We start from the raw sequence: 12,970 nt of genomic DNA, 5'->3' as shown, positions 1-12,970 counted from the left end.
CTGCAGGACCCAAGCTGAGTGACATGTCCACTGGTAGTCTGTCTTTGGGCCAGCTGGAAGACTCGACACTCCGATAAAATGAAGGATTTTGCAGTTGAGCCGATATTATTCCGTACTTCGTGTGCTGATAAGATTGTATAAAGAAATAATAACTCCTTAAACTGAATTGACGACTAAAATGCGAGTAGTCATATCAGCAGACTCTCTGCTACTACACAAGGATGGTACCTGCCAGACTCGGAGTCTGCAACCTTCTCAATTCGTCCCAACGTTGTTTCTGTAGAAACGCAAGGCAGTTTCGCTGCGGATCTAGTGTGAACCTGACGTTCTGGCGATCAGCTCCAGTAGTGACTCCCAGACGCCATGGGCCGGCTCGAGCCGCCTTCTGCGGATCTCAACAACATCATGCAGATCCCTCAATCGAGTGCTCTTGAGATCGTGGGAACGCAACCCACGAAGTCCTCCTTTGCGAAGTTCCAATACGGGCAACACCAAGCGATGATAAAAGGGATTATTTAGGCCCTATTTCGGCAAGAGAAATTGAGTTAGGGCCGCTTTTGACCGCGGCAAGAGTAGAGTCCGCCCGATCTCGGCCCGGCTTGCATAACAGGAACTTGTTCGAGCTAATCAATTTTTCTTGTCCTCATCCACTCTTTTCCCTGCAGCCTTCGAGCAAAACCGAGATGTAGGAAGCTATCGTAGCCAGCGATCCAGCAAGCAAGCGAGTCGGCGCGAAACCACTCCCGAGTCAACCCTTACAGCTTACCTTCCCCCAATCCAACCTTCACGATACATCACAGATACGATCCTTGTCCCAACGTCGGCTTGGGCGGCTACAGGCTGAAATCATATGCCAACCCTTCTCCAGGATCAAGGGTACTTCATTTGCCCCCGGAAACGAGAGCCAGCCACATTCCTCTTTTCTACTTAGCTTATCATAGGCATATGCTTCCCCGCGCTCCGTTGGATCTATCAACTTCATTTACGTATTTTTTGAGCGCAACCACAGAGTCCAGGTAGCGTACCTACGTATGGCGTATAGTACAGAGCAGTTTCGTACTGGATCTATCCATCAGCTCCTGCATTTTCTAGGTGCGACTTGAAGTATACACACATAGACTATCTCTGCAGTTTGCAACCTCTCCTTGGCTGCTTAATCCCTGCCCAAGCCCTCACCGCCAGAATGACGGAGTGACCGATCTTTGTGTTTGTGAAACTGTTGTCAATGCTGCCTTTTCGGGAGCAACAAGGAAATTGTGACTGAGGTGCTTGGTTGCTTTCGATCCTAAGGAGAATCAGGGATTGCAATACGAGCATGGGTATACCGGCTGTAACCTCGGTAACGTCTTTTGTCACTTGATGCCGGGGTTCTAGTACGTCTATGGCTGGATCTAGACTGTAGCTGAATCCTCCGCTTTGTTATATCCCTTGCCCCTGCTCTGCTGCGGTTTCCAGCCAGATCGATTCCCACAATCAAGAGTCCCTATACTGTGGGCACCAATTGCGCTCTAATGCTTCGTAGTACAGGATTACCGAAGACAACCTTTGTAGGAATACACTCTGGTTGCATCGTGCCGAGACTTCCGAAATGCTAAACACTTACTGCACAATCGGTTTGTTCTATAGTATGACTTTGTCTCCCCAAAATCATATGATCCCCACTGCAAACCGTCATAGTTTGTCATATCTTGAGGAAATAATCACCTCCGGTACATCTGACAATAGAGGGAATTTCGGGTATCACTGACATATCATTACCAATGTACTAGTTGCCTGGTTAATTACAAACGCAGACAGTAGCTCTTGCCCCAAAACAGTGTGCTAGATGGATTATGCCAAAAGATGAAGAAGATTGCTCTCATGATCCATGAACATATAGCGTAGAAGTCTCAGACTAGACGTATTCACTGACTTCTCTACTGAGTCTAACTCATCAAAATCTTCTCCGCTGGTCACACCAGGCCTCAGTGGTGTAAATCCCTTGTCTCTTATACGCATGGCTGCCATCGAGCTTTACACGAGCCCGGTAAAGACACATTGCGGGCTATAGAGAGCCGGTGAAGCCTCTGCAATCCTCCTTCCGAACAGCGCGAGAGGACAAGCAAGCTTAACCTTCAAACAATGCACGCTCCTCATACATTGACGGAAGCACTGACCGACCCATGGAATAGCCATTCCAGAGTCTGATGGCCACACTCTGTTGTACTGAGGGACTGATATACTTCGACAGTAGTATCACCTGTCCAGTGTTACTGCTTGGTTATTTAACTTATATTGGACTTCTCTCTCGCACTCACAGAATACTTATTGAGCAGGTGGCCAACTTAGTAGGCTTTCCGTGCCATGGTGAAGCAGATAGTGCCAGGGCATCTGAAGAGGAATGATCCCACCACCTAGTATCAAGCTGATTTACGACAATCAATGCGGCCTGTACCCTATACTGGCCATCCCAGCGTCTATGGTTGACTCTCACTTCCCATATCCTCTGTGTGCTTCCAATTGCAGACGCAAACAACAATGGGTACCCGACTTGACCCCATCAGTGCGTCACCATCAGTGACCGTCCACAACACGAACAAGACCAACAACAGCCCCTCATCACCTTCCTGAACTGGTCTATCCCGAAGTGCCGAATGCAGACGCTCAAACGACTTAATCGAAATTCCGGCTGCCGGCATGAATGAAACCTTGTTCCAGCTGCCGCGTGTTCCGTTTATCCAAGGACACCGCTACACCGTCCGAGCAACAGAGGGTCCGGTCAACCAAACGACCAACCACCAGCTGGAGAGTATGGGCGAGCCCGAACGAGGCAATTCAAAGTCAGTGCTCGGTATGTTGACCCTCTTCTACCCGAGGCAATTGCTCTTGACTGCTTTGTTTTACCTCTGCTGCCTATGGTCACTTCTCCACCCGATTGCTGGAGAATTATCCCTAGATGTCCAGACATAGAGACATGATGAAAGTGGCGTCAGCATGATCACAGTCACACGAACACCCTTCCCCATCCCCATCCATGTTTACTGCACCCCGCACGTAATACGCATAACTTATAACCTCCCCCGGATCCTCGCCCCAGAATCCTTCTCCCCACCAACACCAGCATCAGAATCCTTCTCTCCACTCTACTACCCTTACCCCAGACTCAAACACAAGTACACTCACAATGACCTACTCAACCACCCCCATCGACGTTCTCCGTGACGCTGAACGCGTCTTCGAAGTGATCAAAAACCAAGGCATCGCCCTCATTCCCGGCAGCATCGGCTACGGCCTAGTCGCCAGCGACCCAGCAGCCCTGGACCGGCTCTTCACGACGAAGCGCCGCAAACCACACAAGAAGCACGCCATGATCGGAAGCTACGCGCTCCACCAAGAAATCCACGTCCTCCCGGCCCGCGAAGAGTCCATGGTTCGGACTCTAACCGTGGATCTGGATGTGCCCGTCGGCGTTGCGGCCCCGTTTCGGGCCGACCACCCAATCATCCAGAAACTCGGCCCTGAGTTGCTCTCGCGCTGCACGCACGACGGCACCCTCTCCATGCTAGTGAATGGAGGACCCTTACAGGATGAACTTATTCGACTGTGCCATGCTGCGGGATTACCACTGCTCGGTTCATCGGCTAATATCTCGGGGTCGGGGATGAAGGTCCGCCTCGAGGATATTGAGCCCGAGATCGTGGAGGCCGCGGATATCGTTATCGACTATGGCAAGCGCACGTTTAGCGTGCCGCGCGCGTCATCGACGATCATCAACTTTCGGGATATGAAGCTCGTGCGGTATGGCGCTTGCTATGATGTAATTCAAGACGTATTGAGGAAGTTCTATGGGGTGGAGTTGCCGGAGGACCCGGGCAAGGACGAGTTGTTTTCAGGACATATTGATGTTCAGCAGGCGACTGTGTATTGAGCACAACTCACCTAAACTATATACCGAACCTATTTATGCACTGCTTGCAATGAAATCCACATACTAGTACTAATCATACCGATAACAATAATCCCCCCCAAACACATCCATAACCTCCTCCACCCTCCTCGGCTCATCCAACACCCCAAACTCCATCACCGTATCCAACGTAACCTCCGGCGCCCCAGGAGGATTATGCACAACCGTCGTCCCATTCAACGCATCTTTCCTCGCGTCCCAATCCCCAAGTTGCCACAACGTCCACACCCGATCCACCATAGCATGATGCAAAAAGAACACAGGGTCCTGTGCCGACGCAAACGTATCCAGCATATTCGCCCCCACACTCGCATGCCCTCCCTCGTGAGCCCCCGCATACCCATTCGCACTGGGACTCATCAGCTCCAAGAACCCCTCGATATCGGTGGCCGCGAGCATGTCGTCCACTTTGTCCTGGGTGTTCAGGGCAGCGAGCCAGTCCGTGGTGAAGTTCCGCGATAGGCAGCGTGGGTTGTAGGCGAAGGCGTTGGCGGGGAGGTCCCCGTAGGGAATTACTTGGGAGAGGGAGAAGGGGCCCAGGTGCATGGACCAGTTTGAGAAAGGGCCGGTGGTTACGCACCCGCCGCCGGTGCCGGGGGAGGGGCAGGGAGTGATGTTTAGGGGGCATAGGTTCGAGGTGTTGTTTTGGGGTAAGCCGTTGCCGGAGAAGGAGGTGGGGGATCCGTCGAAGACGGGGGAGGCGGTTAGGTTGGTTGTGGTGGGCCAGTTCCAGTATCTGATGGGTTGAGTTGGGGGCTTAGGATGGTTTGGGGGAGGGAAGGGTTAGGGATGGAGCTTACGGGACGGTTCGTTGATAGTCGCATTCGTCTTGGAGGGCCTTTTCGTAGAGGTAGGTGAAATGCCGGTGCCAGGGGAGGAGGAGACCGTCGTTGTGAATGTTGAGGGTGTAGTTGATGTGTGTGCTGGTGTTATCTTTGTTAGATGGTGGATATAATGTTAGGATGGCGAGGAGGGAAGGATTCTACACTTACGCTACAAAGTCATCGTGGCGATCTCGTACTCCTGGGTATTGGTCGTTGGGAAGGACAGCCGGACGTCCTCGTAGACACCAGACTGCGTCTATGTAGTCGGTCCTTTCCTGGGTGCTCAAGTCATCCCTGGGGATGTTAGCTTGGGAGTGGAAAGAAGGGTGCAGCACGTACCAGTCTTTGCGACTGCTGGCTTGTGCTGGACGACAGCGGCCGGTTGCAGTTGAGGCTACCAGGACCGGGAGAAGAAGTATAGTATGCCATGCACGCATTGTATCTTAACTATGATTGTAAGGTGTTAGCTGGTGTAGGGAGTCAGGGGCTATGGGGGACTTCACGAATGGTGACATGGCTTCTGTTATATAGTTAAAGCAGACAGCCGTAAACCAGCCCCTTCGGCCATTCATCAGATATCTCTATACAATTTCAAGATCGGTGACAACTCCGCGCAGCCATCCATTGGTATTGGCGGGCCCTTCCGCCAATCGGTGCACCTCCTTGTGGAATAATCAGGCGCGATGCCTGCACTGGAATGCTGGGCACAGGATGAATCGGGCATGACGTTTCGTTGTACTCACAATGCGCTACAATTCTTTGGCGTACTCCAGCTTGAACAGCCAATGGTTCAGGAACCGAAAATAGATCCAACTATACATATACTGGCTTTGGCGAAGCATGGTATGTTGGAAGTGTGCTGCTTTGACCTAAACAAGTTTAAATATACGGTGACTTGGCATTTTAGCAAGAGCCACCAAACTAACTTGGATCTACTATTGAATTCTTAAGATCTTGTTTAAGCCTTGATTACGTTTCAGCTGATGTATGCATGTACTATTCAGGAGCCACTGCTTCCATGCTCTATGAATCTTAGATATAGCTTCACATAATTAACATGTAGCAGCTCGCCACATAAGCTCTCGGGGTTTCATGAATGATGGAAAGTTATCCTCCACCATCTCAGATATAACATACTAAGATAATGGACAGCACGATACCGTAGCTGCAGCCAGAACCTATGCGAAGATGCTATAAGGTCCACTGCGATGGATGTTAGCCGGTCCCAAAATGTATCGAGCTATCCATGGGATAAGCAAAACCCAGCTTGGCAGCAGTCATCAAACGGTGCTCTCATGGAATGTCTCCCTTCAGCTATATACTCAAACAACCACGCGGTTATTCAGGCATTACTAACCGCGGTCATGGACTTTGAAGCGCCGTTAGACCCAGCAGAGCGCCCAGATTGTAAGATTGGATTGAAACATATGTGACACCGCACTGAGTCCGACTCCGTGACGGCTGAAATGTGCAAATATTCATATGTGTGCCTATTAAGAACCCCTCGAAGGGCGGAATGTCAGCTATGGTTGTCCCTCGTATAGCGTATCCCTTGCATCGTTGTTCGCGCGGCAGGGGCGCGGATCCCTCTATTAACGGCTACTCATCCCCTCTCAACGACACGCTAGGATCGCGGTTGATGCAAGGGGCGATACGAGATCAACGCGGCCGAATCCTTCCCCATTAACAGCATGTTATTTACTTTGACAATGTGGCTATGGCCTTTTTTCCGAATGATTGCCCTCGTGGGATTGCTTTGGATCTCCAACGTAGTCCTATTTAGTATCTATAAACAGCCCTTTAGAGGAAGAGCAAAATGACCTGAAGCTTTGACATCCCGTCGAATTGAAGTTGAAATTTATGGACAACTGGGCAAGATTATCGAAGAATTTATGCCACACTATTGGTGGGTGGTATTTTTGTTCTACTATTATGACAAGATTCCACGATGGTTTCCCTTCTTACATTGATGCCTAACTCTTGGGGATGTGTTTCAGAGTATGAAGCACGCTATGGGGTTATATACAAGGTAGAAATTTAGGTGCAATCATTCAGAAAGTCTATCTCAGTTACCTTATCACAGTGAGTAATTTTGAGAGAAAGCCTTCCTCTTCGATTGTCCAGAGATGGAAGTAGATGGCGATTACTTCCAGAGGCCCATATGTGGAAAGGCAACGCGCTGAATAAGGATAATAACTATTTTGTAACCCCAGTTATAAGTGCTGTGATAAAGTTGGGTTATTCTATATGACATTTTCACTCATGAATTTCACGAGATTTAGCTAGGTTCTGGGACCGGGAAAGATTATTTATATTAAAAGTAACTTATATATTAGATGAAGTAAGAATATAAATAAAAAATAATGAAAAAAATCATTTACAGGCAGCTGGCTAGACAACTATAATACTTATTTATATTTTTTTATATATCTATACCTTATTTTATATTTGTTACTTATTTTAGTTGTATTCAGCTACAGCAATAATCTTTCTATATCACGGTATACATTGCTTCTTATGATTTATATATATCTACTGTAAGTTTAAAGGATCCGATAATATATAGAACTATATTCATGCTTTAAACAGTAAACTGCATAGCTAGCGTCTTAGCGGGCTCGATCAGGTATAAGAATTTGATTTGATTTGAATTGAATTGAAGCCTTTCCGCTCACGCATGTCACCAGATATTGCCTGGCAGACGCCGCCATGGTCCCACCTGGCTCATGACAGCGTCGCCGAGCCGGATATCGTGTTCCTCGTCCAGTCGAGCGATGCCGCCACCTATGCCGGATGGTTGGCAGAGAAGCAAATAGGCTCGAGATCTTGACCGCAGCCGAGGTGGTTTCGTAGACTCCGGTGGGTAGAGAGGCAATGACGATATTGTGCTCTCCCAGGCGACCCCACGTATAAACGTTCTCGTCGGTTTGGAGTCGACTAGGAGTAGTATGTTCGACTGGTATAGGTGGACCGAGTAGATCGTCGACTGGCCCGGTCTGAGCGACGGTCTGTCTGATCGTGGCGAGAACTCTCGAGCCCTTGGCTGGCCACACTGCCTGTGTAGTCCGATCCCGCGGGTAGGTAGTACTTTCGCGGTCGCTTCCCTTCGATGTTCAGTTGGACGGCCCCCGTGTCACCCGTTCGAACACTGACCCTCTTCAGACCTACCGACTCCTGCGGAAAGCTCATTGTGACGCCGTTAAGAGTCTTGATGATATTGTTATCCTCCTCCGGCCTGTCGGTATCCACGCCGCTGCTGTTCTGAGTGCTCGCGTCGCTGTCATGGTAGGAGGTAGACCGTCGACGATCCCGGATGCTGCCGCTGCTTTCGGGCACCATCGTACCCTCATCTGATAACTTATCCGCAGGGGCATTATCGCCGGCCAAGTGGTCAACTACGGGCCGGTGTCGTCGATAGGAAGAATTATCATATCTGGTAGCAGGCCGACGGTTTTGCTCTGGGATTACGGTCTCTTTGGTGGATCGATGATATCCACTTTCAGGGAGGGTATCACGAAGCTCTGTTAGGTTGACCGAGCGAGATGGGTGTATTTCTAAGCGGTTGGACGACGAGGTATTCGCCTCCTTTGAATCTGTTCTCTTTGGGGTCTTTCTGAGACGACGGCGCGGTGATTCGGGCTCTTTCGGAATAATATGCGACGTGGTGTTGTACTTTAGAGGTGGTGGTGGTGGTGGTGGTGGTATTTGGTAATAATCTTCATCGGAGTCGCTGGCAGAGTGTAAGAAAGGCCCCTGGCGGGGGAGGGGGACAGAATCATGGAACAACCCTTGATCGCACTCCCAACATGTCCCCGGGTAATGCCGTAATTGAGCTGACCCTCGTCGCTGGGATCTTGGGAGTGATGCCTCGACAGGCTTTAGAGGCATCTTACCCGGGACATCATGTTCGGGTTCAGGTGTGATGACGCCCAGGTCCTCCTCCAAAGAAGGATTATCTCCTTCAACTTGTTCGTCAGTATTCCCTTCTTCCTCCTCAACTTTGCCTTCTTCTTCCCGGTTTTCAGGTCCATTGACTGATCCATCGTCTGAGCTGGCACCATCATCTTCAGCATCGTATTGAACAATCTCGTCCGTACCCACAGGGACGTCAGCAGGCCTCTGGTGATAATAGGGCAATCGAGCGTCTGTAACAGAGTGAATTGCTTGGAAATATTGATCCGATTCAGGTCGGTTGAGGGCTTCAAGCCTTTGCAACTCATCTGAGTAAGGTTCTCTTGGGATTTCAGTCGCCAAAGTTGTGTGTTTTTGCTCTGGGTTGTTGTCCGACTTTCCTTGGGGGCTGGGAATGATAGTATGATGCTGAAGCCTAGGCTCTGTAAGTGAACTATCCGGTTCGGCGGTGGTCTCTTCAGGGTTGGACAATTCGTCAATTGGCGGTACTTCGGCAATATCACGGTCTGAATCAGCATCCCCAAGCGATCGGGGTTGAGAGTTATCGTCAAACTTCCCTTCCTCAGACAACTCAAGCAATTCATTTTCCTCGTTTGCTGTGCGAGGAAGTACGAATAAAGCAAGTTCTTCCAAGTGACGGCCAACGTGTCGGTTGAAGGTTATAGCTGCCAACTGGCTCTTCTTGCAGACAGGACATTGATAATGGCTATCGGCAACTTTTCCCAGACCGTGTTCTTCTTGGATATGGCTATACCATTGCCGGCGGCTACCGTATCGTTTACTTGCAGTTGGGCAATCAGGGAAGAGACAAACATACGGCATTAGGTCGCGAAATACATGCCGCGCCCAGTCCCCGGTATCCTTCACGGTAATGATAAAGAAGCAGTAGGGACATTCAAAGGGTTTGCGGCCCGCTGACTCCTTTGGAGGTGGTGGGATTGTCATCTTGTTCTCCCCTACAAATAGGGTACCTGCGTACGAGGTCTCATAAATGCCAGAGTTGCTCATAACGTCGTTATTTGCCTGCTCCGGAACAGGCGCTTTGAACGAGGTGGCGATCGTTTCCGACAGCCTGGTCGAGGCTTCGTTTTTGTCAGCGTCCAAACCGCAGCTCAGCTTGGCGTGGTGCCGTTCTCTATACTTAAGCGTAGCTCTCTGCTTCGCCATTGCTGTGCTAATGCGGTCCGCGATCAACGCCTCCAGCTCGGGGTGTTTATGGGAGACGTGCTGCCGGGCCCAGAATTTGAACGGCTCCGCATCCACTCGGCCTATTCCGATGAGCCGGTCATGATCGGTGGGGTTGCGAATAATCATTGACATTTGGAAGAGATGGGAGATCGTATTGACGACGCTTTGATATATCTCTTGAGCCTGCGTGGTATGGTTGCTCTCGTCTTCGAATTCACGGTACAACTCTTCCATCTGCTCGTCAAACGGCCCATCGGCATCCTCAATGCCACCAGAAGTGAGATCTTCCAGGTCTATAAGTGACTCTTTCAGGGCTGTCAGAAGCCTAAATATTTGGCTCTGAATATGCGAGGCATCGCGTAGGCGATAATCGAGAGAGGATAGGCCCTGCTGGTGGGCTCCGATATTGGCTGCCCAGACACGGAACCTGCCGAGCTCGTCGGTCCAGGCATGGACTGGAACCTCATTCTCAAGACTGGAAATACTATCGGAATTTGCTACCTCATTTAACCTGTCTAGACACTGTCTGAAGAGCTCGGCAATCTTGACCATGATTGGTATGCAATCCGAGCTTTCCCCGGGGGGGTCTCCCGAGAATCTTGAGGGCAAGCCGATCAACCTCCAACGAGGTTTTTGGACAACTTTGAAGACAATATGGAAGATTTTTACTATTACATCGATGGAAATGTGCGTGACCAAGTCAGATATGTGTCAATCTGAGTGAGACTCGAGGAGTGGGGGTTCCAAGTGCGGGGTTCTGTGACCAGACAAGGCTGCTCAACGTTCTGCAGCTCTCTAAGCGGGCTTTGGCTTTCTCCTTCCCTTTTTCTGTAGGCATGATGCGTATCCAGCTTTGTGCATTGTAATAACAGAAGGACGAAATTTCGAAGATGGTTACAGGCGTCGAAGCAACGGGGATTGCGCTGGCAGTACTTCCTTTTGTCATCAACCAGCTCGACAATTACGTTCTCGGCATCGAGAAGATCAAGGTATTCCGGAGGTTTCGCCGGCATCTCGCCAACTATGTGCTGGACATCGGAACACAGCACGCAATATTTGTGAATTACCTCGAGCAGGTGCTAGATGATGTCGTTGACGACGAGGATCGACTCTCCGACCTTATCAGCCATCCCCCTGGCCAGACCGTCGGGAATGACCCGTGGGCGGACCAGGGCTTGCGGAATCGGCTTCAGGCAAAACTGGGGGGCCACTACGAGTTTTTTATTGGGAACATGACGAGGGTGTACAGCTTGTTGGAGAGCCTCGCCGAAAAGTTGGATATGGACCTGACCAACCCTTCGCCGGTGAGTTGTGTAAAGCCCTGGTATTATGTAGCGCATTGTCTCTGTCTGACGCACTGCATGTGGTAGAAGGAGCCTGGCGAACACCGATTTCGGGCGATCTTATCAAAGGCAGTCTTGGATGACTTGCTGCAGAAGCTCACCTCTGTCAACGACATCCTGAAAATATTGATAGATCAGTCCGCGCACCGCGGGGCTACCCAGACCCGAAGGAAACGGGGTGGGTGGAATAATACCCTCCTCCAACGATATCAAAGGGCAAGGAAATATGCAGAGGGTCTCTTCAGGGCAATTTTGCAAGGGGAATACTGGAAGTGTCGCTGTAGGGAGCACCACTGTGTCTACCTTCAGTTCCAATGCAATCCTGTCGGGACAAATCACGGCTTGAACGATAATGAGAATGAGTCTAAATTTCGTGTTCTCTTCTCCAACACATTGACACAGGGCTCTACGATTTGGAGCTGGAAAGAAGTGGAATTCGAACCTTCGGAAGAGGGTATCACAATGGCCCATCTCGCCATCACCGAGCGAACCGGAAATATGAAAAGGAGGGAGCAGCCACTTGAAACTATGAAGAAGAAGGAGAAGAAGAAAGGGGTCCACTTTAAGGTTGATACAGTAGTCAACATAAAGACCTCCAGCTCAAGCTCAACCGGTTCTATGCTGGAGAACATAGGAACAGATTCTGCCATTGACAAAAGCATGGCAGGTCCCATCCTAGATTTCTGCTCAGTCCTACGCATGGAAACGTGTACTGACCACCACAAAACCATCGGATTCATATCCCATGGTACTACTGATGGCAATGTTCGGTACACCGTGCATGCTGTCAAGAGTTCGCACCAAAGGATGCCTCAATATTCCGTCCGTGAGATTCTTTCTACAACAAGCCGCCGAGAGCGGCTGCACATTGCGGCAGGTCTCGCCTGCGGGCTAATTCAGTACTATGGAAACTGGCTTAAGCCATCCTGGGAGAGTTCCGACGTGCGGTTGGCTGTGGACAAGGACGGCCGCACTGCGCTTTTGGATAACCTATATTTATCATGGCCACTCTCGGGCCAACCCGCGGGCATCACTGGGGAGAATGCTCCATCTTGCCCTCATGTGCAGAACGATATCCTCTTCCCACTAGCTTTGACTCTGATTGAACTGTCGGTCGGAGAAACGATCGGTGCGCTATGGATCACCGAGGATGGAAACGGAAACCCACAAACAACCAAATTCAACACGGCATGTCGACTGATCAAGGAGGTGCAATGGCATAGTGGTGCAGCATACGCTGAGGTTGTCCGTACATGCCTCTTCTGGTCCGGGGTGGGCTCATGCTTTGGTGATGGACAATTCGAGGAACGGGTGTTTGATACTGTCGTGTCTCCTCTGGTCGAGGATCTAGTATATTTCGAGGGTCTTCGTGTCATATAGTTCACTGTACCACTCTTTGCATATGGATCAAGAAGCAGAATTTCTTGGGCACTACGCTGATGAGCAGTGACAGCTCTTCATACATACGTGTCCTATACCCCCAAATGAAAAGATTATGCTAGTTCGACAGTATATCGAATGCCTTCTCAACATGCGTGCGTGCGTGCGTGCATGTGTAATTATACTTGGATTCAGCACAGCCAGGATACTCTAGCCAAGTTACTTGATAGCCAGTAGAAGATTTCTCTTCTCTAATACACGCTAGCAATTTTCTATCTATTTAGATACAGGCGGTACATGTTTCTATAGATTCTAAATAATAAATATAATTCTATCTTTTATACTATATCCCAGTTATCTAGCCTTCGTGCATTACC

General features: G+C 49.9%; 4 protein-coding genes across 4 annotated transcripts; 2 read left to right on the top strand and 2 right to left on the bottom strand.

Annotated features, from left to right (window-relative positions):
- The first annotated feature begins 2,862 nt into the window (after positions 1-2,862).
- Positions 2,863-3,951, top strand: BDQ94DRAFT_42724 (uncharacterized protein). Its single transcript, XM_026775742.1, has one exon. The coding sequence runs from the start codon at positions 3,164-3,166 to the stop codon at positions 3,905-3,907; it is 744 nt and encodes a 247-aa protein (XP_026625547.1). The 5' UTR covers positions 2,863-3,163; the 3' UTR covers positions 3,908-3,951.
- A 25-nt stretch (positions 3,952-3,976) lies between these two features.
- On the bottom strand, positions 3,977-5,207 carry BDQ94DRAFT_160086 (tyrosinase family protein; the record flags this gene model as incomplete). The annotated part of the gene is made up of 4 exons (XM_026769164.1): positions 3,977-4,682; positions 4,747-4,869; positions 4,939-5,064; positions 5,110-5,207. 4 exons carry the CDS (start codon positions 5,205-5,207, stop codon positions 3,977-3,979), a joined length of 1,053 nt encoding a protein of 350 aa, XP_026625546.1.
- Positions 5,208-7,240: 2,033 nt separating this feature from the next.
- BDQ94DRAFT_179432 (uncharacterized protein) lies at positions 7,241-10,441 on the bottom strand (the record flags this gene model as incomplete). Its single annotated transcript, XM_026773378.1, has 3 exons — positions 7,939-10,441; positions 7,446-7,826; positions 7,241-7,261 (listed from the first exon to the last, which is right to left on the bottom strand). The coding sequence occupies exons 1-3, from the start codon at positions 10,420-10,422 to the stop codon at positions 7,241-7,243; spliced, it is 2,886 nt and encodes a 961-aa protein (XP_026625545.1). The 5' UTR covers positions 10,423-10,441.
- A 267-nt stretch (positions 10,442-10,708) lies between these two features.
- Positions 10,709-12,593, top strand: BDQ94DRAFT_179430 (uncharacterized protein; the record flags this gene model as incomplete). The annotated part of the gene is made up of 2 exons (XM_026773377.1): positions 10,709-11,174; positions 11,241-12,593. The coding sequence occupies exons 1-2, from the start codon at positions 10,761-10,763 to the stop codon at positions 12,591-12,593; spliced, it is 1,767 nt and encodes a 588-aa protein (XP_026625544.1). The 5' UTR covers positions 10,709-10,760.
- Between the last annotated feature and the right edge of the window lie 377 nt (positions 12,594-12,970).

This window comes from Aspergillus welwitschiae, assembly GCF_003344945.1.
Source record: "Aspergillus welwitschiae strain CBS 139.54b unplaced genomic scaffold BDQ94scaffold_19, whole genome shotgun sequence".
Lineage (NCBI taxonomy): Eukaryota > Fungi > Ascomycota > Eurotiomycetes > Eurotiales > Aspergillaceae > Aspergillus > Aspergillus welwitschiae.
This window is presented reverse-complemented; position numbering and strand designations above follow the sequence as displayed.

Excerpts from the sequence above, each read along its gene's own strand:
- BDQ94DRAFT_42724 (XM_026775742.1), top strand. The coding sequence starts at position 3,164 with ATGACCTACTCAACCACCCCCATCGACGTTCTCCGTGACGCTGAACGC.